At 46.8% G+C, this 25625-nt stretch overlaps 1 protein-coding gene across 2 annotated transcripts in view; it reads left to right on the top strand.

Annotated features, from left to right (window-relative positions):
• Positions 1-25625, top strand: part of ctbp2l (C-terminal binding protein 2, like) — a 68217-nt gene that overhangs the window by 17207 nt on the left and 25385 nt on the right. For both annotated transcript variants that reach the window (XM_079183007.1, XM_079183008.1), the window contains exon 2: positions 4971-5177. In XM_079183007.1, the coding sequence (XP_079039133.1) occupies positions 5120-5177 (58 nt within the window). In that variant the 5' untranslated portion in view covers positions 4971-5119. The remainder of the gene's footprint in view (positions 1-4970; positions 5178-25625) is intronic.

The raw sequence follows: 25625 nt of genomic DNA, 5'->3' as shown, positions 1-25625 counted from the left end.
CCGCTGAAGTTATCCAACTCTATCTTGAAGCAAGTGCTTTGTTTTTTTTTTTTTTTGGAAAGTCTTGGCGAGGATTACCACAGGACTCACGTTGACACGCTGCCTCGCAAACTCAAAGAGGTCGTATAGCTTCAGCTGGGAAAGATAAATACAGACTTCAGAGCTGCGGCGCGGTCGACTCATCGAAAGATTTCATCTACAGATCTCCCTGAATGAGAGATCATTTGTCAGCTTACTAAAAAAATAACCAGTTAGATAATCTTAATCTTTCTAACTGTCCATCCAATGCAGATAAGAAGTACGCTGCCTCTGACTGCAAAAACATGTCATTGCTCAGCACAATGAGTCACAGCGCGGTTTTCCCAAAAGGATGCAACACTGTCCAAATATTTTTGGAGTTCATTCCATCTGATGATTGATAAAAATCCCCTCAGTGTCGGTGTGCTTTCTGTGTTTCCCGCCACTCGCAAAGAAAACGTGGTGAGATTGGCTCTAAAAGATTGTTGTACAGTAAAAGGATTTACGGTTACGTAATGCGATTCAAACAGATCTAAATCAAAAGACTATTCCCGTGTAATCCGACGTCATTCTGATCTTTGGAGCTTTTAGTCATATTATTTAAGATATTTTTTTTTTATCATAATTAGGAGGCAAACTAGAAAGTGCTCATGTGGATCTGCATCAGGTTGAACGCTGTGATGGGTAATTGTGGTATACATGTGCCAGATTCATTCATTGTTTCAGTCAAGTAAGTGCAGCAGCTCATGAGAAAATAACAACATAAATACACATGAAGTGTGTTGGTTGTTTTTAAAGACGAATCGTGCACCAAATTTCACTCAGAACTGCCATGTTTTTGATCTGGGATATGAAAAACAGAGCCTCCCTGGTTTGAGGGGAATATCCTAAATCAAAGGAAGCACATTCAGCATTTAAAAGAGCAATTGCTGTTTGAATTGCATGTTAACCCTCTCTGCAGACATTTGTGTCTAAAAAAAAAATTGCGAGTCAAAGCGTCACCTGACAATGAGCCCTGTTTGAAATAAAAAAAGAAGCTGCTCAGTGTCTAACCCTTAAACAGAATCATCTGTTGTTTTTGTGACGGTTGAAGCTACAGTGTGCTTCAGCTGCAGATGTCTGCACGCGCTGTCGCTCTGCTTTATTAAGTCAAAAAAGCCCCGAAATGTCTCATCAGCACCGCAGACGGCTGTGAGAACCCTTAATATCGCTCAGCATTGATGTTTCTTCTCCCCCGAGGAGAAGCAGGAACAACCGGGCGACAAATGATTTGGATGTGAATTGAAAACATGTCGAGTATGGATTTTCTGGATTTATCCGTCACTTAAATGTTTCATTGAGAGAACGCAGGCCTACATTAAACTAATCCCCCCCCCCCCCCCCCCCCCCCCCCCCCCCCCCCCCCCACACACACACACAGTATTGGGAGTTAACCGGCATGTGTGTGGAAATGGATTGCTGTCAGATGTCTCTGCCCCTTAAATGTCAGAACCGGCACCGCCAAGCATCAGAACTAGAGTCTCCCCCAGCAGCACTTCATCACATCCTTAGAAAGTAGAGTCTCAGAGTCTTAGCGGAGCGGACCCCGAGGCTTAATGTCAGCAAATTAATTATGGATTCACCCAATTAGTTCACAAACTACACTGTGTTCCAGGGAAAATGATCATTCCCCCCCAAATGACTCGTCTCTTCAGTCTTTGCCCCAGTGTGCATTGCGCCTCGCTCAGAACTGTGTGTGTGTGTGTGTGTGTGTGTGTGTGTGTGTGTGTGTGTGTGTGTGTGTGTGTGTGTGTGTGTGTGTGTGTGTGTGTGTGTGTGTGTGTGTGTGTGTGTGTGTGTGTGTGTGTGACACAGCAGGCAGGTAGCCTGACCTTTTTAATTATTCAGTCTCTCAAACTCATCCACTGGCGCTCTGTTAGCCGGCTCTCACTCCTGCCTCCCTCCTGTCCAAACACATTTCCGTCCGTCTCAAACAAAAAGGAATGTGATCCGTGTCAGCGCATGAACTGTGTAACTGTAATGACTCTGTTTGACGGTGTGAGATTGCCTCAGATCAGTGTGTAATAAAGTAAGTAATCACCGCTTTCTAATGAGAGTCTTGTCAGGGGCGGTGTCTGTTTACCAAACCAAATTATTTTCTTATTCTCCGCAAAGTCAATTAATCACATCGGAGAGAATTCCCGTTCGTGTTTTTGTCTCTCCGTGTTGGAAGACGGATGGCCATTAAAATTCATCGCGTTACAAGAAGATGCCGTCGCAAATTAATTCAATTAGTTCTTCCGCATTCTCTCGCGGTTTAAAGTCAGTAATTGTTGGGGCGGAGACCGCAAATGGCGGTTACTTTCCGTCACAAGTTCACAGAGCCCGAAAGTGGTGTCTTCCAAATAGCTTTCTTTTGTTCCAACAAGAGTTCATGAGACCGAGAAAGAAAGGACAAAATGATTAATCTATCGTGGAAATTCTTAGTTAAGGAAATTGCCAATTAACAGAAAATTCTCAATTCATTTTGTTTTTCTATTAACCTTTTGAGAAATAACCTCCATACCAGCGAGGGTTCCTCCCAACAGATTGCCTTGTCCTGTCTCTACCAACAAAATAAGCCATAATGATAAGAATATAACATATGCTGTCTCTCTCTACATATTGTGCCGTATGAAGCTCCTGCCCCTCCCCCACCTCTGCACACCGGTGGTCTCCGTGTGCGGCTGACATTGAGCCGAGTCGGTGGACGGTGGTTGTGCTCACAGCGTCCTTGTGGAGACAGAGGCGGCCATCACAGATATGGATTTCTACGTTTTAGTGTCTTTGCTTCTCGCGCACAAATGTTTCTCTTTCAATGAGCCGCGGGCCCCGCAGGCAGGGAGTTTTATCGATCATCTGACTTTTAATGCCTCTTAAATATTAAGATTCATGTATATGACCTTTGTGTTTGGATTGGGAGTGCAGAAATCCCAAATACCCTTTCAGGCCCTGCTGGCTGCACCGCTGGCTTTGTTTCAGCTTTTCTTTTGAATCATTTTGTATTTTTTTTTAATGAAAGCATGGGGGTCCTGCTCGGCTGGGTTTTATAAAGTCATGGAGGGAGGTTTTTTTTTTTCAAGCAGAGAATTGGCGGTTAGAGAAGAGGGGATAAGAATTGGGGAGAATCTGTGAGCGCTCGTTTTCTCTACTTCCCTCCCTCTCTGGCACTCACTCTTTATGTCTCTCTCACACACACACACACACACACACTAGGACAGCCCTGGTAGAGGGCCCTCTGATTGATGTCTGTGTGTGTGTGTGTGTGTGTGTGTGTGTGTGTGTGTGTGTGAGAGAGACCTGAGAGGCAGCAGCACCGCAGAGAGAGATGGACACATGAAAAGGAAGGAGGAGGGACAGACGTGAATCAAGTGAGAGGGCGAAGCCTTCCACATACTGAAGCCAGAGTGATGCCTTGTGGGAAAGACGCCCTGAGAGTAACCCGCGCTGTGCAGCATCCTCACCTCAGAATAGACTGAGACTTGAGAAGGCATGCTGAAGATACTCTGTGTCGAGTTGTGTCTCACCAAAACACGAGTCTATCCTTGAGGTCTGACAAAAACATGATTTAATGCTTTTCCTTTCTCATAAAACATTTGCAAAGGTGCTTTTCTCACCATCTTTGCCGTGACCCTGATCCCACAGAGGGTGTTGGTGTTTTTACCTTCTCGTCTTCCGTCCCCTCTTTTCTTTCCCCCCACAAACGACTGACGAAGGCTTCCAGTCGTATCTCTTTGTCCCGACGCTTTCTGGCAGAGAAAGAGATGTTTTTCGTGGCGTCAGTACTTTTCTGAGCGGAGAGAGGCGCTTTCTGGCTGCGGTCCTGGACGAGAAAGATGTGGAATCTTGAGTTTTTTCGGTGCAACATTTAATCCCGTTGTGTTGCAATCGTTTTACTTTAATTCGCTAAAATGCTGATCCTCACTGTGCTCTTTATGCACTGCCAGAAAAAAGAAGAAGCATACCCTTTTGTTTTCTCTCTAACAAACATGTGTTTGTACGTATATGTGCCTGCGTGTCTGCCAGCGATACAGAATTGAAGGCTTTGTCGAGCCTGAATTACCGATGTAATCTGAAACACCAAGTACGATCAAAGTTGTCAGCTCAAATCTGGTCAAAGTAAATAAAATAACAAAATATAGTTGTACTGCCTTTTGCATTAGAACATGTATTTGTGTGAGCCCATGAGGAGAAATATGGATGCAATGAATCAACACTACATGGTACAGAGGTGTAAGTAGGATCTCTGAGTAGATTCTAACTACCCTCTATTGGCCTGAATGTGTCATTACACGACAATCCGTCAACCTTCAGGTGCAGCAGCATCAACCACGGCTTCGTTTTGTCACACGATGAATCTCTCCTCGCAACTTCTCTCCGCTTGTTTCACATTTTGCATCGACATTTGTCAGATGAATGCTCTCTTTTGTTTTTGAACGGCTTTGAGGGCAAAATCAGAGGGAGGGGGGGGGGGGGGTAGATTGCTGTTTGCCATCCGAGTCAAGATGCCTCAAATGTCACGGCGATCAATGAGGAATGTGACGAGTCAGATGAAGCTTCAGATGAGTGTTTGTCAGTGAAAGAAAACACACTTCAAACGGGGGAAAAGTGGAGCTTTTAGAGCGTGGAAGCTTTGCCACTTTTTAGAGCAAATGGGGCACTTTGTCACCAACAGTATCAGAGTGTGTGTGTGTGTGTGAGAGAGAGAGAATGTGTGTGATTCACTGATTCTCTGTATATCTATCGCCTGCAGCTTCCCAGGCTCTTTGTGAGCTAGAGGCTGAGTGACTTTGTAGTCAAGGACCCTTTAAAGTTTTTTTGTGTGTGCTTTTACATCAATAATGTGTGTGTATATATAAAGTGTGTGTGTGCGCGTGCACGCCAGTGTTGTGTTTTAACCAGTTTTTGTTCTGTTTCTGTGCCTTTTCCTGCAGGTGTATGTGCCGAGGCGGTATGCCCCGGGGAATAGTGCTGACAGTGCACTAGGATTCTGAACCTTGCCAGTATTTGCGGCTGAGGAGGAGAGGTGCCGTGCCGAGCCGAGCCGAGCCGTGCCGTCCTGTGCCGCGCTGTGCTTGACGCCATGTCCGTGACTGACAAACACAAAGTGAAGAGGCAGAGGCTAGACCGGATCTGCGAAGGTAAACTTATGAGTATGTGTCCGTCCTTAACTTCTTACCATCACTCACTCCTCTCAGAGAGTCACACTTTCCCCCAACAAACACTTGAGTTCTCAACACACACAAGTAGGACTGCAGAGTCGCATCGTATTTACAGTCAAGATTTTGGACGTCACAGTTAATTGAACTTGATATTGTTTAGAGCTCCGATGCATCTGTAGGAGTATTATGATGAACATAAGCAGTAACAGTTGATGTGAAGAAAGTACGGTGTGTTAGGTTGGACTGTGTCTTCTCTGTTTAAATGGCCAAAAGCATTACGTCTGTTTTCTTCCCAAAGACGGAGACATTTTTTCATAAATAATCATGGTCTTAGTTGTGAAGCAGACTCATTTTGATTAGTATTGAGCAGTAATCTAATCAGCTCTGATTGGATGATTTCCATTTCAAATTACAGAAATAGTTATCAAGGTTTAAACTGACCTACATTTGGTTGATTTTTGCAATTTACGTTACATATAACGATTGTTTCAACAGCCTTTCAATGTATTTCAAATGTTGAAAACCCAGATGATGACAGAAACCTCTACAAACCACTTAATCGCTTACTGTGATTATACAAATAAGTCATGTTTTGTGTTATTTTGCTCACTATACTTGCAGCATTTAGTTTTTAATATATCTGACCCGACAGTGCTTCAGAGCTGCACATCCCCCATCCGGCCGTCCTTATTGTGAGCACAACCCTGAGACCGATGATCAATACTCATCGATCGCTATAGTTTTCTCCTGGCACACAGCACCTGTCAGATACTACGGTTGAACAGTGTATACATTTTGACCTCCGCAGCAAACAAGTCATCTGGCGGATGCCAAATGAGATTATGGCTTTCCTCTGGCCTCTGTTTGTTCATGTACGAGTGTCTTGTTATGTGACTTGTGGTTATGCAGAATCTCTAAACATCTGAACCGGAGTTAGATTACCGCGGGGGATTGGATGGTTTCTCTCCTGTCACGGCTGTTTTTTGGAAGCAGCCAATTTTTACACCACGAAGCTGCAGTGCTCATTAGGCTTTAGGTTGTGGATTAGAGGGCGGCGTTGTATTGAAGGGCCCGAGCACAGAACAGGAGCCCCCCTGCTGTGCGCATAGCTACAAAGTCCGCCCAGGCAACAAAGAACACGAGTCTTTGTGCGGGTGTATAAACTGCGTCTGAAGCCTTGTGGATGTGCATTTTTTTTAAACCCACTTGTTTGACTTTGCCCAGCGTGTTTTTGTGTGTGTGTGTGTGTGTGTGTGTGTGTGTGTGTATGTCTGTCAGACTGTGTCCTGAGGTAGAATCATCTCCTCTCTGCTGTCTGGGTCCCCGAGAGGCTTGTTAAGCTGCTGGGCCCTCCTGGAGCCAGCGCAGGGAGAGGCAGACATGACTGCAGTGCTGGAAAATGAAGCTAGACGCACCATTACTTTCCCCCCCCCTCTCCCCCGGTGCCAGCGTGTTTGTTTTTGTGATGTAAGCACCTCGGCACACGAAACGAAGGACATGTGTGCCGCGCATCCTGTAAAAAGACAATTTAGCTGAAGAAATCCTAGTTTTTGGTCTCTGCCACTGCGGTGGAAAAGCGATGGTGAACGCTGTATCCAAAGTAGTAGCTTGTAGCATTTGAAAATGCAGTTGAGAATACATTACAGTAAAATGCAAACACTTTACTCTTCTTAAAGGCGATCAGGGTTGTAGCCAGGATTTCAGAAAAAGTCTACAATTCTTTCCTCCGTTTTTTTTTGTCTGCAAACTTAAAATACTAAAGCCAATGTAAATTTTTTGCCTAGAAACTGTTTTTAATCTGAAGTAGCAGAGCCTTGAACCTAAAGAATCTACAGAAACACACTCCTTCGCTTTCTTGCCGAGAGTCAGACGATCGACACCACTGTCATGTCTGAAGGTAAGACCAGCAGCTGGTTAGCTCCGTCCAAAGATAAGCCTGTTACCAAAAGTTCATGGACATTTTTTATTTATTTTTTTTGCCAGGTCTAGTTGCCAGGCAACCAGCGGAGACTTCAGGAAGTTACTGGTCCTGGGCCAAGAATTAATTAATTACATAACCCCCTGTAAAAATGCTGAATTGTTTTTTTTTTCTTACCCTTTCGTACAGATGAAATAATGGAGACATTTCTTTAATGTTGATTAGCGAGCTTCAGAGCGGCTGTTAGGCTGATTCTGTTCCAGTTTCCAGTCTTTATGCTAAGCTAAGCTAGCCAGCTGACAGTGTACAGACATGAGTGGTATCAACCTCTCATCTGTCACAGAAGAATTTGAGATGATATCATGGACGACAGGCGTCCGCTGAAAGCCCGTAGAGGATCATTTTGAGTCCTAAAAAGCAGTCGTATTGCACATCACAGGTGGATCGTTCATTGGTGGGAATCCTTCCTGATTAGAGTTGCGGTCCACATCCAGCTGTTGCGTTCATGTGGAATCAGACAGCTGAGGTAGTTAGTCATTCCTGGGGGGACAACAGTTAGTCTGCTCTGCTGGGCACCAGCTCAAAGCCCACAGAGAGACGGTAACAGGTGTCGCTGTGATGCATGCAGAGCTGCTTCATGGTGAGCGTACCTGCCGACGTTCCTTCTCCCTCTCTCTCTCTCACACACACACACACACACACACAGACACACACACACACTCTCTCTCTCCCTCTCTAAGTCTCCAGATGGCCATCATACAGGATCAGTGAAACAGTCCTCTGGCGGCCATTGTGAGGGCGTAAAGAAAGAAAGAAAAAAAAAAAAGAAAACAGCTTGTGATTTGCGATTTGTTCATGAGCCAATGACCAGGCAAAGTTGTCCCACTGATCGCATGTAGCGGCATGATAAGGCTGCCATGGAGATTGTCACCGCGCGAGCAGGAAAAACACACACATGAAGCAAAAAGGCTCTGCTTTTTGTTTCACACGCAGGCAAAAAATCCCTCACGGAGCGTAATTGGCTGCTACTGGTACTAACTCATCCTAATCCAGGTTCACACTTCAAACCAGGCCCGCAGTTTGGCAAACCGATCCGGACCAGATGAAGCCGTGATTCCTGCCGTCTCCCCTCAATCTCTTTCAAGTGAAAAACGTCTGTTGAGACCACGCTCTCTCTGCGCGGTCCAACGGAGCCTTCGCCTTTCTTTCTATTGTTTTCCCCGACACTAAAAAGACAGTTTCCAACAACATGCAAGGTGTTATTATTTATTTTTTATATATATATATATATATATATGTATATATTTGGTGGAATAGTTAATTCAGGCTGTTTTGCATCAGCATGTATGGCAGTGGGATCAGTAATGGCGTATCTAAGGAAACCCGGTGGCTAGATGACAAGGATGATTAAGCCATTAAAGTCCTTGATATGTATTTAGCATAATCTGCCCTGTCTGCAAATAAGGAGGCAGGGAGCTGGTAGCGACTGTTTTTTTTTTTTTATCAAAAGCTGCTAGTTAGCTCAATCAAAGCAGCTGCTGGGAAGCATCAGCTTTTAAATCAGCGTGATGAGGAAGAGAGAGGATCTCTCTCTCTCTCTCTCTCTCTCTCTCTCTCTCTCTCTCTCTCTCTCTCTCTCTCTCTCTCTCTCAGGGGTGAAGAGATTCATTCCTGTCATATGAAGAGATGAGGAGTGATCTGCCGCGGCCCATGTTCCTCCCAGCCTCAGGTCCTTTCATGTTCTCGGCTTAATTTGAGCTGAACCAATGTTTATCATTCCGCAGCAACTGGGCCGAGTGGCTGGGAGGGAGGACAGTTCTGCTCCTGATCTGCTTCTTCTTCTTCTTCTTCTTCTTCTTCTTCTTTTTTTTTTTTTCTTTCGCTCACATTGTTGTTTTATTTGTCGACTGCAGTGCTATTTCCCCTCTGGGCTAGATTAGAGGCGCTCTAATCTAACCAGATCATGTTTTTAATCAACATCTGCATTTTATCCATGTTGTGTTACACGATGACACTTTATGGTTGCATAATTAGGAATATAATTCATCCATATTAGTTGCTGAACAACACACAAAAGGAACTCGGCAGCCAATTGTTCTTCCTAGTGAGGATTATATTTGTTTAGAAATAATATATGTAATATTACTTTTAACTAAAACTAAAGACGGCTACGCATCGAGGATTTAAATCGCTCATGTGTGGAATGCTAACATCAAACCCTAATTCAGACATCTATTATTATTATTACATCACCTGATACTGACATACATGCTGACATAAATTAGGAAATCAGAAAGTTGAACCTATTCTGTTCGATGAAAAAGAGACAATACAACGGTCTCCAGGTTTTCTAGAAATTACAAGTGTGGGAGGATAAACCTTCCTTTATTAAGCCGTGCATTAACACCACAGGAGAATTCAGTATTTATGTACCCTGCTTACAACCACAGCTTAGTTGAACATATTGGAAAAGTGATCTTTTGTTTAACCAGACTACTTGTCTTTTTTCTTCAGAGATGTGGAGGCAAATTACATTTTCCCTTCTTCTATCCTTTCTTCTTCTTCTTCTTCTTCTTCTCTCACTCAGCTGCCCTCCCTCTTCTCTCACTCAGCTGCACACTCCTCCTCGTCTCTCCAAAAAGCAAGCGGGCTGTCGTCTCTCCCTTCTGTCTGCCCCATCTGTGATGCAGTATGGGCCACTGGCTTGGTAATGACAGAACGCGGGGCTGCGCACGAGGCAAAGAGGGGGAGAGGGAGGGGGGGGGGGGCAGACAGACAGACAAAAACAACCCCTCTAAAATGGAAGACAAAACTCTAATCAGTTGACTCACCAAGTCTACCAAGAGGTCTCGCCTGGCTGATAAAAAGGTTTTTGCAGTAGCGGCTCTCACTCGGTCCCACGTTCCTCCCACCCATGCGACCGTGTGGCACGCTGCGTCATACGCTGCAGAGATGCGAGGTGGTAAAGAGGCGGAGGAAAAAGAGTCTCGCTTAACACAGCAGATGTGAACCCTCCAAAAGCCATCGGACCAGAATTGGTACCATGTGTTTTTTTTTCCCTTGCTGCCCGCACTTGTGTTAGAGCGAGAAAAGGGCCCAGGGGCTCGTTAAAACTTTAATATACTGTACAATCACAGTAATTGAGTAGGATTTTCAAGTTCTTCCAGTCATGGCTTTAATTTATGAAGTCCCCGTGAAAGTTTAATGGATCAGCAGTTGTAGAGTCGCAGCTATCTAAATCATTCTGTAGCTATCTCTGCCCGTGCTGCCTGCCAAGTCCCGCCGTTAGCGTCCCGTGCCCTAGAAAGATGGCCAGATTGCTCCAAAGGCACGACTGTTGCCGGACGTCTGTTCAACACATTGTACACCTAGAGGTCTTTCACAGAGCCGTCCGATTGGCTGGGAGCTACCAAGCGGGGTGCTGGCACCAATTCTGATGCTGTTCACCCAAAAAAATATCCACCCGTGTAACTTTAGGGTTTTTTTCTTCTTCTTCTATTGTATCATCATCCATGCTAGCGAGCACAGGGTCCCTGTTGCTTGATGAGTGTAATATAGCATGCTCACTTAATTATGGAGCAGCTCTCATGAGAGGCATATCAGAGAACGCAGACAATATGAATACGAGGACCCCGGCTCCCCTTTGCTTATGAATCGTGGGAAACGCAGCAATTTGCATTGCAGGAGATATGATGTGCCATGTCCTCGTTTCGTTTTTTTTTTTTTTAGCAACACGAGGCCTGACCGAGATGTTTATTGTTGTTATTAATATTTTGTCAGGAAGCGGGGGATCTGAGTGACACGCGGCCCTGGAAGGGGCTTATTAAAATAAGTTATTGTCGGCGATCGCCGTAGAGAGATGCAACACGGTGATTAATGGTGTGTTTTTAAAGCTGACAAAAAAGCGCAGGGAGACTCCGACCTGGGCGGACAGCACTGAGGAATCACTGCGAGGTTTGCTTTACCTCTAATGAAAGAAGCCTTCAGATGTGCATCACACTGGACTGCTAAGGGCCATAGGGAAAATGAAAGTGTTCTGATTTATTTTTGTTTTGACCTACTTAATGTTCTCCAATTCAGATTTCAGATTTAGACACACTTCTTTTAAATATGATATCATGATTGCATCACTTAAGCTTTAAAAGGAAAACGAGCTTGTTACGGCGTGTCCCTCTGTGACTTGACAGGTAGTGGGACAACATAAAGAGACGCAAGACTACCGCGGTCTCTTGTCACTCCTAAATGAAGTCGGCCCATCTCGGTCACGCTGTCTCTGCGTCTCAGCTTCAGGACCATACAGATGACGTCCCTGGAGACTCTTCCTTTTAGACCCTGGTTCCCTATTTCAAACCGAAATAAAGCACAGAACAGAAACGGGCTGGTAGCAGTCTAGTTGTCACAGTCCAGTGCAGTCCAATCATACCCCCCACCCCCTCCTGCCTCGTCCTATCCCACGCTGTCTGCCTCAGAGGTGAAGTCAAAGCTGGCAGTTTTCCGTCTTATCAGCTTTTTTCCCATCACACACTTATCAAAGCTCCCTTTTCTTCTCCTCCTGCCGCTGTTTTTTTGTTTGCATTGCTCTTGTCACGGCACGTAAACACCGGCAGTTATCTCTCAGATGGCAACATCTCCGATAAGACACATCTGCTCTGTTGTACGTCTCTCTGTGTGAGCTCTGTGAGCGGAAATATGACTCGACTGGTAAAAGTGAAGTTCATGCTGATTCATTTTCTTGGAAGCGAGCATAGCATGGCCTTATTGTCAGTGTATCATCTGACACTTTGAATACAAAGAGATTTTTCTTTTGCAACTCCTGTTAGGATTTGCTGCTTTTCACCGCTGTATATCATTGTAAACTGACTATTTTTTATTTTATTTTTTAAAACAAGCAATTTGAAGATGTCATCTTGGAGTCCGGGAAAATTTGATGGCACTGTTTTTCTGAAATAATTCTCTTTAGCCCTTAGTGTGAACCAAACCTGGCGGGGGAGCTTTTCCCTCTTAACATGCATTTGCCTTGAATGGGTATTTGTGTGTGTATTCATATATGTGAATCTGTCGGTGCCCAGTAGAGGAGGCTGTGCATTCTCCACGGGTTCAAGTGGAGCATCTCCTGGCCTCCTTCTAGTAGCCACAGGATTAAGTCTGACCCTCAGTAGTGCTCGTGGTCTCCAGCCTTTGCAGCCGCCCCTCCCCCCTCTCTCCAGGGACTCACTCCAGCAAGCATGTCAGTCCCCAACCTCCCCATTCCCTCAGGGGGGAAAGATCCATTCACGCCCAGGGGGATGCCGGCTGCCAGCGAAGGGGTTAGCAATAACCACTAAGCACCGTAAACACTCTAGCTTTACACTCCGTGAGCACATTCAGGGGCCTCAGGAGCGTGCTGGCTGTGTACACTATCTGGTTCAAGTGATGTCAGAGGGGGCAGTGGATTTAAGCAGGTTTTAGTTTGACGCTAATCCCCTTGTAGCAAACGCTGTGGACGAGCGGACCGTCCCTGCCAATGGCGTGCGTCAACCCCATTGGATTAGCGCGTCTCGTCCCCTCCTCCATTCTGTTTGCATTGTCCAGCATGTGTTTTCACCCCAATTTCTTTACCACTGGTCTTAGTTTTGAATGAAAGCGTGACGCCCAGCACAAGCATGATCACTGCTGAACAATGGAGTACAGCCTCGTCCTAAAGGTGTGTTTTTATTCTATTTTCATTGTGTGTGTGTATGTATTCCCTCTATGTCTTTGTCATGTTGTGCCTCTCTCTTCATGGATTTCTAATGTTTCTAGGGCTGAATTATTTAGAGAGCCTGCCAGCAGGGAGCTACATGATAGCACAGCCTTACGAGTGGGAGGTGTGGGGTGGGGTGGGGGGGGGGGGGGGGCTACAGCTGCAGATCAGGTAAAAGGGTACCTCACGCTTCACCTTTTCTCCGCTCCTCCCTTTTGATTGGGGGTGAGTGTAACTGGAGAGTTGAAACACAATACACGGCTCTATTTTCCGCTTTTATAGCCGCCTGCTTCACTGCCTTCACCGATGCCTAACTCGAGTGAGCGGTCGCATTTTGTTGGCTCTCTGGGCCAGAGTGGTCCTGAATGGTCTGAAGGTGAGAACGACAGGGCCGCAAGTCGCTGTCACTACTGTGGCACCATTGCGGGGCGAAGGAGTTCTTTGCCGTTGGGTGCGGGCGACCGCGGAGTGTGGTTTCACCGTCACCTAGATCTCGGTGAGAAACAGGATCCAGACCTCCAGTCCTCCCTGTACAGGCGGCTCCAGCAGGACCGGCATGGGGAGCAGTCGCTGAGGAAGAGCTCTGTGCCCGATCTAAGCAACTACCTCAGGCAAATGATGGCCGGCCGGGCCTCTGCACCGCCTCAGGATTACTACCTGGCCGACGCTACCTTATCTGGTCAGCTACCTGAAGAGTCTGGGTTTTATAGGGATAACCGGCACCTGCTCACCAGATCAGCCTCGCATTATGGGCCCAGCGCTGGTGGAGTGAGACCTACCTGGGATCAAGGACAGGCAAGGGCCACCCCCTCCATGCTGCCCTCCGCGTCAACACCTACCCCCGTGCCTCCTCCCCCTCCACCGCCTCCCCCGCCTCCTCCGCCGCCTCCTCCCCCTCCCGTTCACGAGCTGAGCCGTATGTTCAGGGAAACTCTCGGATCTAAGATGATCCCAGACATCCACCGTATTGGTGGCTGCTCTCCCTCTCCTGGAGTCTACGGGATTCATCCCCCTCCTCCTGTTTACGCTGCTGAGTCACCGTCTTTCTCTGCTCACCAAGCTTATAACAATTTCAACAGCTTGTCCCTGGATCCCCGCCAGCCAGCTGCCACCAGTTCAGTGGTGGACACAGGTTCTCAGGGAATGGACGGAGCTTACCCTCGGGTTTATGGAGCTGTAGCCTCCCAGAGGCTACCTTATGACCCAAATTATGACCCCAGCTCAGCCATGGTGGCTGCAACAGCTGGAATGACATCCAGCCTGCCTCCTCATTATCTCAGTGCTGGAGACCCCAAGAAGATGGTGGACCCTGCCTTCTTGGCTTTCCTGCGAGGTGAAGGCTTGGCCGAGAGCACCATCACTCTCCTGCTGCAACATGGCTTCGATTCCACTGGCATGTTGGGAATGATGGAGGACCACGATATCCGCTCTGTGGCCCCCAACTTGGCCCAGGCCCGCGTCCTGTCCCGCGTGGCGCTGGGTTGCAAGGCGAGCGGTATGGTCACGCGTGCCCGATCCAACAGCTTCGGCAATCGCAACGACTTCTACATGCAGCCCCAGGGTTTGACCATGGACCCCAGCCTGATGCAGCAACATCCCAACACCATCCAGACCGTGTCCCCCAGGATGGGAGAGTTTCTTGGTAGAAGACCCAGCAGCGCACCCTCCCAACACCTCCTGGAGACCACCACCTACCCAGCAACACGGCCCCTGACAACTGGAGCATTCCCAATCGGCCCTGGAGGATATAGCAGTGCTGTGACTCAGGGAAGACCCTTCTCCATGTACAATGCCCACACCGGTCTTGCCATGTCTGCTCTTGGACAGCAGCCTCCACCAGCTCCTGGCACTCCTGGAGCAGCGCCCAAAACCTTCTCCGGCTCCTACTCCCCCATGGAGCTGATGAAGAGGGCGCCCAACCTTCCCCTGCCATCGCCAGTAGCGGCGCCGAGCCCCCTTCACAGCCCCCAACTTCTTCGGAAAGGGATCAATGTTGCCCCCGAGAGCAACATTGCTCCTGTAACTTCTTCCTCAACGCTCTACGTGCAAAACCTTAACAACACCAAGATGGTAGGACGTCGCACTGGTCCACCTGTCATAGTCTCAACCATGGCCACCACACCCGACACAAGTAATGTCAAACCTCACCTTTCTCACTCATTTCTTCAAACCCTCTCTCCCCTGTCCTTGTTGCTGATTCTTCTGTGGGCTTTTTTAGAAATAATAATTTTTTCTGAAAGTCTTTTGTCTTCGATTGGATGCACAGTTAGATTTAATTCTGTATATGATTGATAGATCTTTGGCATAGTACAAAACATCCGAGTGACAGTCATTTTGAACGGAGGAGTAGCATGTAAGATGCATCTGACAGGTTAAGCAGCTTTGCTCTGAGAGGTCTTTTTTTAAATTACGCAACTATTTATACATGTATTGCAACAAGGTTGTGTCATTTGCCGGAGGGGATCCTGTCTCATCACCAAGTTGAAACGTTTCTTATGAGCAGCGCTCCAGTTATTGAGGTCAACGTTTTTCTCTGGTATTTTCTTTCACTTAGTTTACTGGTCAGAATCCTTTTTGAAGCAACAGTGTGCTTTCGTAGCTCCACATTGCTTCTTCAAAGTTTCTTGTAGAATTTAGACACTTTAATACAGGATGTTGTTCACTAGCTGTCCTTTTTAATAAACTCCTCAAACTGTTTTTTACAAGACAAGAGTTAGTAAATGTCTTCAAAAGTTTACTTCTTTGATGCTTTAGTTGCTGTCATTCTACACTGTACTCTCACCTAATCGTGGGCTTAGCTGCTTTGAATCCAATTACACTAATCGGATGTATAGTTGTATGGACTATAATAGGTAGCTGTTTTTTAAAGAGACCCTGTGTTCTGATTGTGTTGTAGTGCCGCTAAAAGTTCTTTCATTTATTAGTTTTCTATACTTACAAACAAACTCGGTAACATTTGCTCTCTACCCGCTCAAACTGAACTTATTTGAAAGTGCATTTTTTCTGCTTTATGCTCTTTTTTTTTTACCAATTGTGAAGAATTCATTTGCATTTTTATAGAGCGACAGTAATGATGAAAGAAATGTTTCGCTTTTGATGGTCTCTCAACAGTGCTGGTGCGTACAATATGGCAAGACCAAATTTACCTCTTTTTGTTTGTTTTCTACAATGGTGTATTCTTGTTGATCACAAATTCCTGGGAATATGTTAATGTCCTCCCTGAATACATAATTATGTAGATTGCTGTGTAGAAATTGTTTGTCTCATACAAGGTTAATACAAGTGGTGTGGCAGATTTTTATGCTCAGTTTAGTGTGAGGGTAAATTCTCCAGCAAGACATCATCTGAGCTTATGTTTATACATAAAGGCCTTCATTTCTCCCTTTAAGAAAATGTATATATTCCCCTGCTGATGAGATCTGATGAGCTATAGAAAGAATTACATCTTTTAGCCTTTCTTTTACACCATGTAACCCCGTGTCTTGTGAGCCTCTCTAACAGGTCTGCGTGTTGCTGCACTTGTTATAGAGTAATGACTTTTATGAAGTGGCTTCCCTTCACGTGTTGTCAAGGAAATAAGAAGCGAGATGTGAGATTCAGCGGAGGGGGGAGGAGTTGTGGGAGTGGGAAGTCCCTTGAACTTCATGCTAATACCCCCCACCCCCCCCCCCCCCACACACACACACACACACACACACACACGCACACGCACGTGCACATGCACGCGGACAACATTTGCATGTAGCTGACATTTGTTGCTTCAGTAACTTCATCTGATAATGGGCAGCCCTTGCCGCCGATTGGCAAGCGTACTTCTTAATTGTGTGTTGCTAGGCAACCTCGGTTTCAGTGGTAATCAGAGAAAGATGATCTTCACATTTAAGGAAAAGGGGAAAAGTGAAGCCCTGCATGCAGTGTTGCACATTTATTTAGTTCACGCGTTGTTCTTCTTCTCTTTTTTGAGAAGCCAAAATAAGATGTTGCAGAGCACTTAATGAAAACATTTCTCTCTCTCTCGCTCTCTCTCTCCCTCCGTCTCTCTCCCTCTCTCTCTCTCTCTCCCTGTCTCTCTCTCTCTCCCTCTCTCTCTCTCTAACAGTGCACATCTCAAGAGATTGCTTCTCTTCTTTGTGCAAAGGCTTTAGCACACCGGTGAGGAGCTTCTCTTATTACATGCACAGCGTTTTATGTTCGAACATGCATATTGATGAAAAGTTGACACATTATTCCTTTTTGCACCTGCTGAATAAATCGGTTGTTCTTCCAAAAACAAACCAGTCTTCTCTTTATCGTCTCGCATCAAAGTGGACATTTACACATAGCTGCATTTCCATGTCGTCAAATTCTTATTCGGAGTTTTGAGAGCTAAGCTGTGAGCTGCGGTGGAGTCGGTAGCTCCGTTAAAATATTCATGTTAAAGGTGCAGGTGGGAGGGCCCTGCCTGTGTACTCCTCTCTGCTGGGCGCTGTCTTGGTTGGCTGAAGCCATAAGTAGCGTTAATAATGGCATTAAACGGTTGAGTCGAGCTTAGTTGCAACAGTTCCCTTCCACCCAAAGTAGGGAGAGACGCCTTGCAGCACTGGCATTGGCCATGGAGTTGTCTGTCAGTAGCGTCCCACAGAGCGGCACAGGTGGGTAAACCGAACTTTGATGTCACGTGAATCAGAATAGCCAACCCGCTAGTTAGAGACGTGACTGGCTAGCAGCCTGCGTTTGTGTGCGTGCTCGGTAGATTAAACTAAGGTGGACGCCTGCATGTTGTCCACACATGCCAGCACGTGGTTTTTCCTTGTGGAGATTATCCGCAGGAGATCTTCAGCTGTACTTTTCTGGGCTGGAGAATTAGGAGGCGGTGGTGTGTTTGGGGGGGGGGTGGGGCTTGTAGTTTACAGGAAGGAGAGACACCAGGACTTGGCAACAGGCCGCCGTAGCCATATGGAATGTGTCAAGTTGATGTGTTCACCTGTGTACGTGTGCTCTCTCTGTGCCACCGTACCCGGGTTGTATCCGCTCTGTTCCTGGGAGGGTTAGTCAAAAACATGACAGATCCCCTTTTTCCTCCCCTTTCTTTGACAGGAAGCCATCAGGTGCCGCTGACAGTTATGTAACCTTCCAGTACATCGCTCCCATGAGAGCCTGAATGGGATTTTAATTTCCCCGCCTGTATTTGGAAGGACATCCACGAGGATGCATGCCTAATTTTGCTCATCTGACCTTGGCGAAACTTCCCTGTTCAGGTGTGTGACATTGATTTCAGTGTGCACTCCTTTGGCGGTTTTCCACTGGCTTGTCAGACAGAAACATCCCCTGTGCCTCATCGTGTTCTTAGACTGTGTTGTGTGTGTGTTAGACACATGGTAGTCTCTTTGATTTGTATGAGGCCGCTTTGATTTAGCGCTTATGTTGCCTCAAATGACATAACTCCAAAGCGTGTCTTGTGATATATAGACGTGTGTGTGTGCATTTGTGGATGACACGCAATGCTGCAGCCCCCCCCCCCCACACTCTCCTGTCACACATACACACAGACCACAGATGTCCCTCTCTCAGCAGCAGGAAGTGTCTCCATCAGAGGCCGGCTGGATGTGACATCGGGACGAGACCTTAAGTTTCCTCTATCTGTCTCCTTCTTCCTTTGACTTGCACTATTTACTGGGCCTGTGCAGTGCAATCAGAAAGTATCAGGACAGTGATAAAGTTATCACTGTTTCAGCTCTACTTTAGGACATTGGATTTCAAATGAAGTGTCTCTCCGCTCTTCTCATGTGCCTGACGGTTATGGTCTAATCTTACGTTTACCTGTCTAGGAATAGGCCGAGACTTAGAGTGGAGAAATCCTATTGGCCATCTGTGTGTTTGTGTGTGAGTGAGTGCTATAGATATGTTCCTGTGCGGGTGCTACTATAAAGGCATCACATGTCAGCGTGAGTCTGTGTCATCCTCACTAATCCCTCTGATGTGAATGAGTGGAGACAGACAAGAGGTTTCAGCTCACATGCGTCGGTCAGGGGTTATTAGAAGGAATGTAGCCGTGTACTAATCAGTCTAACCGTGCTCTAGTATTAACACGGCACAACACCACGCGTATTGCATTGAGGTACTCTATCTTTGCACAGTATGACTGTTCAAACATGTTAAACAGGGCGAAACAAAAGCGGATATAATAGGCTGACGGCTTACCGCGTCATTGGAACGCTGAGAAAAGCATTTAGACCAGCTCCACTTTGATTTGTAGAGCATCACGCCAAGTGTCACTTGAGTCGCAGCCTGTTGCTGTGTCGCTCGTAGCGTGAACATTGTTGGGGGTTGTCTCCAGCACTTTGAATTTCAAATGAAACAATGACTGGTGTGGTTAAAGTGCTGACTTTCCACCCGCCAGAGGAACAGGTGTAGAATGAATAAACTCATCTCATTTAATATTTGTTCTTAATTTAACCTTTGACCCACAGATACCAGCATGTCTGCATGTAACGGGTCCGATCTATTGTCCTACAATTTGGGAACTATGTAGAAAAATGTCTGAGTTGTACACTGTTAACGCCTTCAAATGTAAGTTGAAAGACTGAACTATAACCTCAAAGTCAGTGCTTGATTTAAAATCGAAATTTACCAAAAACGATGGAAATGAGAGGCCGGCCGTTCACCTCTAGATTCTGAAACGCTGATCTGTGCTCGGTCCTTCCGTCATGTGTCTCCAGTTTCCCGAGTACCTGGTAAATGTTACATGAACTATCTGCCGCTCCATCTCCGCTCGGCCTCTGTATTGTTTGTGTCCCCGGGGAAATATGGCCAGGAAAATCTATTTTTCCACTGCAGTAGTTTTGTCCTCCGAGGAAAAACAAAAAACAAACTAGTGAAAGAAAAAAGTGTTGTCGAGCCCCATCCCCATCCCTCCCTCGCTCGCCCCTCCCTCGCCATTTTCTCATGGTCGATCTTTCCAAACCATCGCTTGCGCTCACAGAGGGATTAATGGCTTCTCTGAAGCCAGCCAACCCGTGGAGGGAACGGAGCCTTCGAGCGAATGAGGAACAGCTGGTCTCCCTCTGCTTGCGACAGCTTGAGTGTGTGTTTGTGTGCGTGCGCGATAGTAGCAGCGGACCTCTGCCACAGGGTCAGAAGGGCCGTCCCTGGTGTGAAAGTGGGCCTTTCTCCCATCGACTGTACTGTTAATGTAATAAGAATGGCTCTTTAAAAGTACAGCGAGAACTGTTGCTCTGTTAATGCTCTGTGTGTCAATTCAGTTTTTCTGAATTCCTGAAAACAAGTTTCTGAATAATTTCAGATACTTAAAAATAGAGTGCACTTTTCAACAGAGCGTCTTGTTCTGCACGTGTTTATTTCACGATTAAAAGGGTCCTACATTAGAATTAAAATGACCGAAAATAATAACCACACTGAAAAAGTAATGAATTAAGTGGCTCCTGCATGCTGCTTAACAGGCCTAAAGGTCACTGCTAAGCACTAATGGCGAAATGGCGAGATGAGGATTGTGTGTGTGTGTGTGTGTGTGTGTGTGTGTGTGCGCGCTCCTCATGATATGTTATGATTGGCTGAGAAAATTCTTTTCCGCTATTTTGGGAGATCGCACCGTCGTGTGTATATCCACTATCGGTCTCCTCGTCCCGTTTTGTTTACAGGATGGCGGCGATGTGCGCTCGCTGCTCGCGCTGTAAGAATGGCAGCACTTTGATATAATCTCCCCAATTATCTGTCGTCAATTCTGCCGCGTATTATTCCTCTCTCTCAGCGCGGCAGCTGGGGAGGAGATTGGTTTTCTGCATGTCGAACGGCAACAGCTGCATCCACTAAAACAGACAACTACCTCTGCACACCTCCCCAGTCCTCCCTTTTTGGTCTCCCTCCCCCTCTTTCTCTCTCACTCAGTCGTGGGCAGGTCACCCTGAATTATTCATCAGTGTGAAATGAAAAAGCTCATGGATATTGAATATCCCCTCTGAAGTGGTGGCCAACCTTGTGTGTTTTTTTTTCTTCTTCTTCTTCTTCTTCTTCTCTTTCTTTTTTTTCTTTGCAGCTGAAAAGAGTAAAGAGCGGCAGATCTCATTGCCAGGGTATTTCAAAGGTTAACCGATTGCTTTACCTCACGCACATATTTACTTTCTTCACGGCCTGTGGCCGGCGATGAGGGGTTGTAGAGAGATGGGGAGGCGCGGAGGATGAAGAAAAAGAGTGAGATAGAGAGGAGATGAAAGAGTAGAACAGTGATCTGTGTTCCTGCGGATGTTTTTTCGTCCCTTTGACCCCCCCTCAGTGAGCCACCTCGGTGTGGAGCTAACCTCTCCGGTGGCGTGTTGCGAGGCCCGTTCCTTCCTGGAACGCCTAGTGGTCGGTTGTGGTCGTCCTGATCGACCGGTTGTCGTTAGTTTCCCATGCGGCCCACTGTGTTCCTCCATTGTCCCCCTGCCTGGTCTTTTGGCCTGCGGTTTGATATGCGGCCCACGCTGCAAATCAATGCTACTGGTTGCCATTCATTCAGCTCCGCAGCCAGCAAACACAGCAGGGACTCTTAGAACATCTCCCATGTGAGAGCGTATAAAATGAGAATGAAGAAAAAAAGATAAGTGGGGAAAAAATCCATCAAGCTTTAGTTGTTTGTTTTTCTCCACACATTTAGGACATTTTAGTCACATTAGAATATTTGTGTGTCCACTTTTTTTTCCTGAAAATTGTCCATAATGCTGTTTCCCTGAAGGACGGAGACTTATTAAAAGAGCTTCCTTCATGCCAGAGAGCAGATGCTAAGATAATGAATACATGAAATAAATAAAAACTACTCAAGGGGCGAGCCCCCTCCCCCCCCTGTTTGGTATGTTGTACATGCTAATAGGACACGGAGTGTTTTATTCGTTCAATAATATCCGAGAGAGCAGCGCAGTATTAACCCTGCGTCGCTCTCATTGGCCATTAGGTTGCTACTACCCTGTACCCTTTCAGTCATTACAGTCCATTTTCCTCCGTTCCCAATTTGTACTGCAGCCGAGACAATTACTCAGGAATCCTTTTAAGAGTATTCCCAAGCCGTACAAAAGACCAAGCAGCCAGAGCTGTAACTGGCAAACCTTTTTCAAAAGTATTCTTTACAGAGTTGTAATGACGGACAATTGCAGAGGGAGGGTGAAGCTATTTTATTTTCCGAGGAAATAAAACCAGTCGACTGATTTGTGTTCCAGGAAATGTTTTTGAGGCTCTGTGTTTTCTTTTCTTTTTTGCTTGTTTGAAGAAAATCCTGTCACTGGCAGGTAATTGCTCTTTAGCTTAAGTGACATGCTCACAGGAAGTGAGGCAGCCTCGGTGTAGCTCGGAGGTGTCGGGTGCTCCAGGTTTCGTATCGTGTGAACGGAACAGAAACTCCAGTTACAGTGGGGGGGGTTTTTTGGGGAAGGGGGATATGGTGGGAAGAGGGTCTGCTCTGCCAGAGAGTGTGGAATATCATCTGGCGGAGCGAGGTGGATGAGGAGGCGGGTGGGAGTTTCTTTTCCAGAGGGCGTGGAGGATGAAGCGAGCGGGGCTATGATGACGAAAATGGCTGTAACTCTTTAGCAAAGTGAGCTTTAAAAGGCTGTAAGTGGACACCTCGTGGTATCTGAGGTCTGACTCCTGGCTGACGAGACCCCGCGACCCCCGGCGTATTTATCGTAATGGAGCACAGCTGGGCCGTAGCTTCGATGGGTTAATGGCCATGTGACGGCTTTCAGCGTGGGTGGGGTGGGGAGAAGCGGGCATTGTTGTGTGTATGTGTGCGCATGCATTTTTATTTACTCGTGCACTCTACTGAATGGCACGCAGGGGCCACACTTGGGAGGGCGGGACTCGCTGCTGCGTCGCCTCTCTCTCTCTCTCTCTCTCTCTCTCTCTCTCTCTCTCTCTCTCTCTCTCTCTCTCTCTCTCTCTCTCTCTCTCTCTCTCTCTGCCAGGCCAGATGGCTCCTGTCACCGAGAGAGGAGGGAGGAGCGATGGAAGGAAAAAGGGGGGAGGAGGGAGCCCTGAGTCGCCCCCTTAACAGCAGCGCCAGAGTGGCCCGTCCCCAGAGCCACCACATCTGGAGACAGCCTGCAGCTGGCTCACCCCCGTTTCCTCCGTCCTCGTTCCCTTTCCCGCTTGGCGCACGTTCACTTTCTCGCTGTGTTTTTCCAGATGGGGGGGGAGGACGGGGTGGTGGTGTCGGTTTGTGCCCATATTTCAGCAACTTTAGTGCGTCTCTGCAGGGGGGGGCGGAGGGAGTGAATGAAGGAGGGATAAGTGGAGGCGGTGGTGGTGGTGGTGGTGGCGACGGCGGCGTGAAAGCGTAGCAAAATACAATTTTATTTGATGACTGCACCAGCCTCTGAGAGTTGTGGGTTTCTGTATTTGTGATATTTCTTTTTTTAATCCTCCCCAAGTAAAAAGGCAGAGTGAGAGTGTTCGTTTTTCTTCCTCCGCTGTTGCTGCAACTGATCCAGGGGCCACATGGGGGCCGTTCCTACCTGGAAAATAAAGCCTGCTCGCCCGCCTTGGCTCCCCCCCCAAAATAAAACGCACTCATTTGCATTCCCATGCTGTAATTTAGCCTCTCTGTCGTTCTCTTTCACTATCTCGCTGCCCCTCATCCCGACATCCTTTCAGCCCGGGTCCTCGCGGTTCCGCAGGGATTGGAACGTGGGAGGGGAAGAGAGGAGGGGCGGCAGAGAAAACAAAAGCAGAGCGGCACTGTTGACTCAGGGTTGTTATCTGGACCGCTGCTGAGGGGGTGGGGGGGCTCCTGTGTGTGTGTTTGCATACATGCCCCGGGGCGTTATTTACCCGGGCTGCTGCTGCTGCTGCCACGGCAGGTGCCTCTCAGTGGATAAACCTGGGCCTCCTAAATAAATAGTCACCGCGGGGAAATTAGACTTGCGTCACCAAAAAGTTCACTACTTCTGCGTATTGCTCGCTCTCTCCAACGCCATGTCTGGACCTAGAATGTCCAGGTCATTAAAGATCAGCCATCTTATTCCCAAATCCCCCAAAAGAAGAGTCACAAAGAAAATCTCAGAGGATGTTTTTAATGCAGGAAAAAGGATAAACTTGTTACTGCGTCACTCTTCGCTTGTTTCGGGTCTAAGCTCTTAAACTAAGTTGTTAAGCGAACAAATACAGTACGACCCGTGGCTGAGACGATAATGTATTATCCATCCACGGTGCATGAGGTGTGGAGTGGGTAGAGAGATCGTCCGATTGCTTTTTTCCAGAATCAGTGCATGAGTTGTTTAACTTTCCACGTTCTCCCTTCAGCTCAAACTTGCAGAGCATTCCTTGTCGTTGGGTCAGATCACAAACGAACCTCTCCGGAACTGGAAGAAAAAATGAAGTGCTGCACTGGGTCACAAAACTCTGTGTTGGTAATGTTCATGGGATAGTCACTAAAAACAATGGCTGTCCAGCTTATGTTTTAAAGAAGTCCTTGATTACATCCGTGATCTCGTAAAGGACCTTCACCATAATACTAACTGAGCGGATCCTCCGGAGGCTGCTTTAGCATCGGCCTCAAAAAGCTGCCGTTTAGGGGTAAAAAGCCCTTCACGCGGGACTTTGAGGTACTTCTACACCTCCACACACACAGAGGGACGAAGAGAGGAGACGCTGTGTGTGCACCGTCCACACAAGGCATACAAACGTGTGAACAACTGACCCTTTAATTTCTTGAACGTTAGCATACAGGCAGCACATACTCAAGTTAAAACTACAAAATGTCTCAATCGTTGTAATGCACCACAAGATAGAGTTAAGAACGGGGAAGAAAATCATTTAAATAATGCAAACTCTTAAGAGCTGGTGGGGACCAGAACCCCCCGCTGACCAGAGTCCACCATCTGAGCTTCTGGTCTTAATGTAGTCAGCTGAAGCCTCGTCTCCTTCTACCATTTGCTTTCTTACAATCCCGTTTTGTGCCTTAAGGGGGGGGGGGGGGGGGGTTTAACAGGCCTCTACATCCAAAGTCCTCTCAGCAGCCGACTTCCAGCGCTCACAGTATAATTAGGCCGGTCACAGAGGAGGACTCCCTCTCTAGGGTAGCTCCACACGGACTGTGAGGAGGTTCGGGCCATTTGGCGGGTCTTCCAGAGCGTGACTTTGGCTCTTGATGTCTCACTGTGCAAAAGGTCAGGGCTTTAAGAAGGCATGCAGCAGATGTGCGTAGACTCTGAAGTCAGAATTCTTCAACTCTGAATTTAAAAACTATTATTATGCCTCTAAAAGAAGAACGCATCAAAAGAAAGATAGCACAGTGGTTTCCTCTGCCGATAAGCCTGGATCTCATCCTTTGAATTTTTGACTGATTTTTACTCTTTTATGAAGAGAATTACCCCGATTATACGCCCTCCTTCACACTAAAACATCCAATAAAAGGTTGATGGCTGCTCAGAAAGACGAGAAAATACAAATTAAAAGATTTGAATCCCCAAAACTTCCAAGTGAATACACAAAACAAGACACGGATCAAATCTAAAATGCTCACACAGATTTTAATTTGACTAAAATCAGGTTTTCATCATTTTTGTAATATTCAAATTCACCAATTTCTGGAGGGACAAATAAGCTTTTGAGTTTTGACTGTTTCATATGAGGTCATTAATCAGGTTGTGTATAGGTAACTGGGTGTGTGCAGGCACACATGATTCTTCTCAAAGGTGTGGGTGTGGCTTTGCTTTATGGCAGCGGAGTCTGTGGGGGCGAACAGATGTAGCCTTCGGTACTGGTTTAGGCCAAAGTCTGGCTGCTCTACATCTTAAAGAGGAAGTGTGTGTGTGTGTGT

The sequence above is a fragment of the Pholis gunnellus genome (assembly GCF_910591455.1).
Source record: "Pholis gunnellus genome assembly, chromosome: 21".
Classification (NCBI taxonomy): Eukaryota; Metazoa; Chordata; class Actinopteri; order Perciformes; family Pholidae; genus Pholis; species Pholis gunnellus.
Note: the sequence above shows the minus strand (reverse complement) of the source record. Positions and strands in the feature narration are given on the sequence as shown.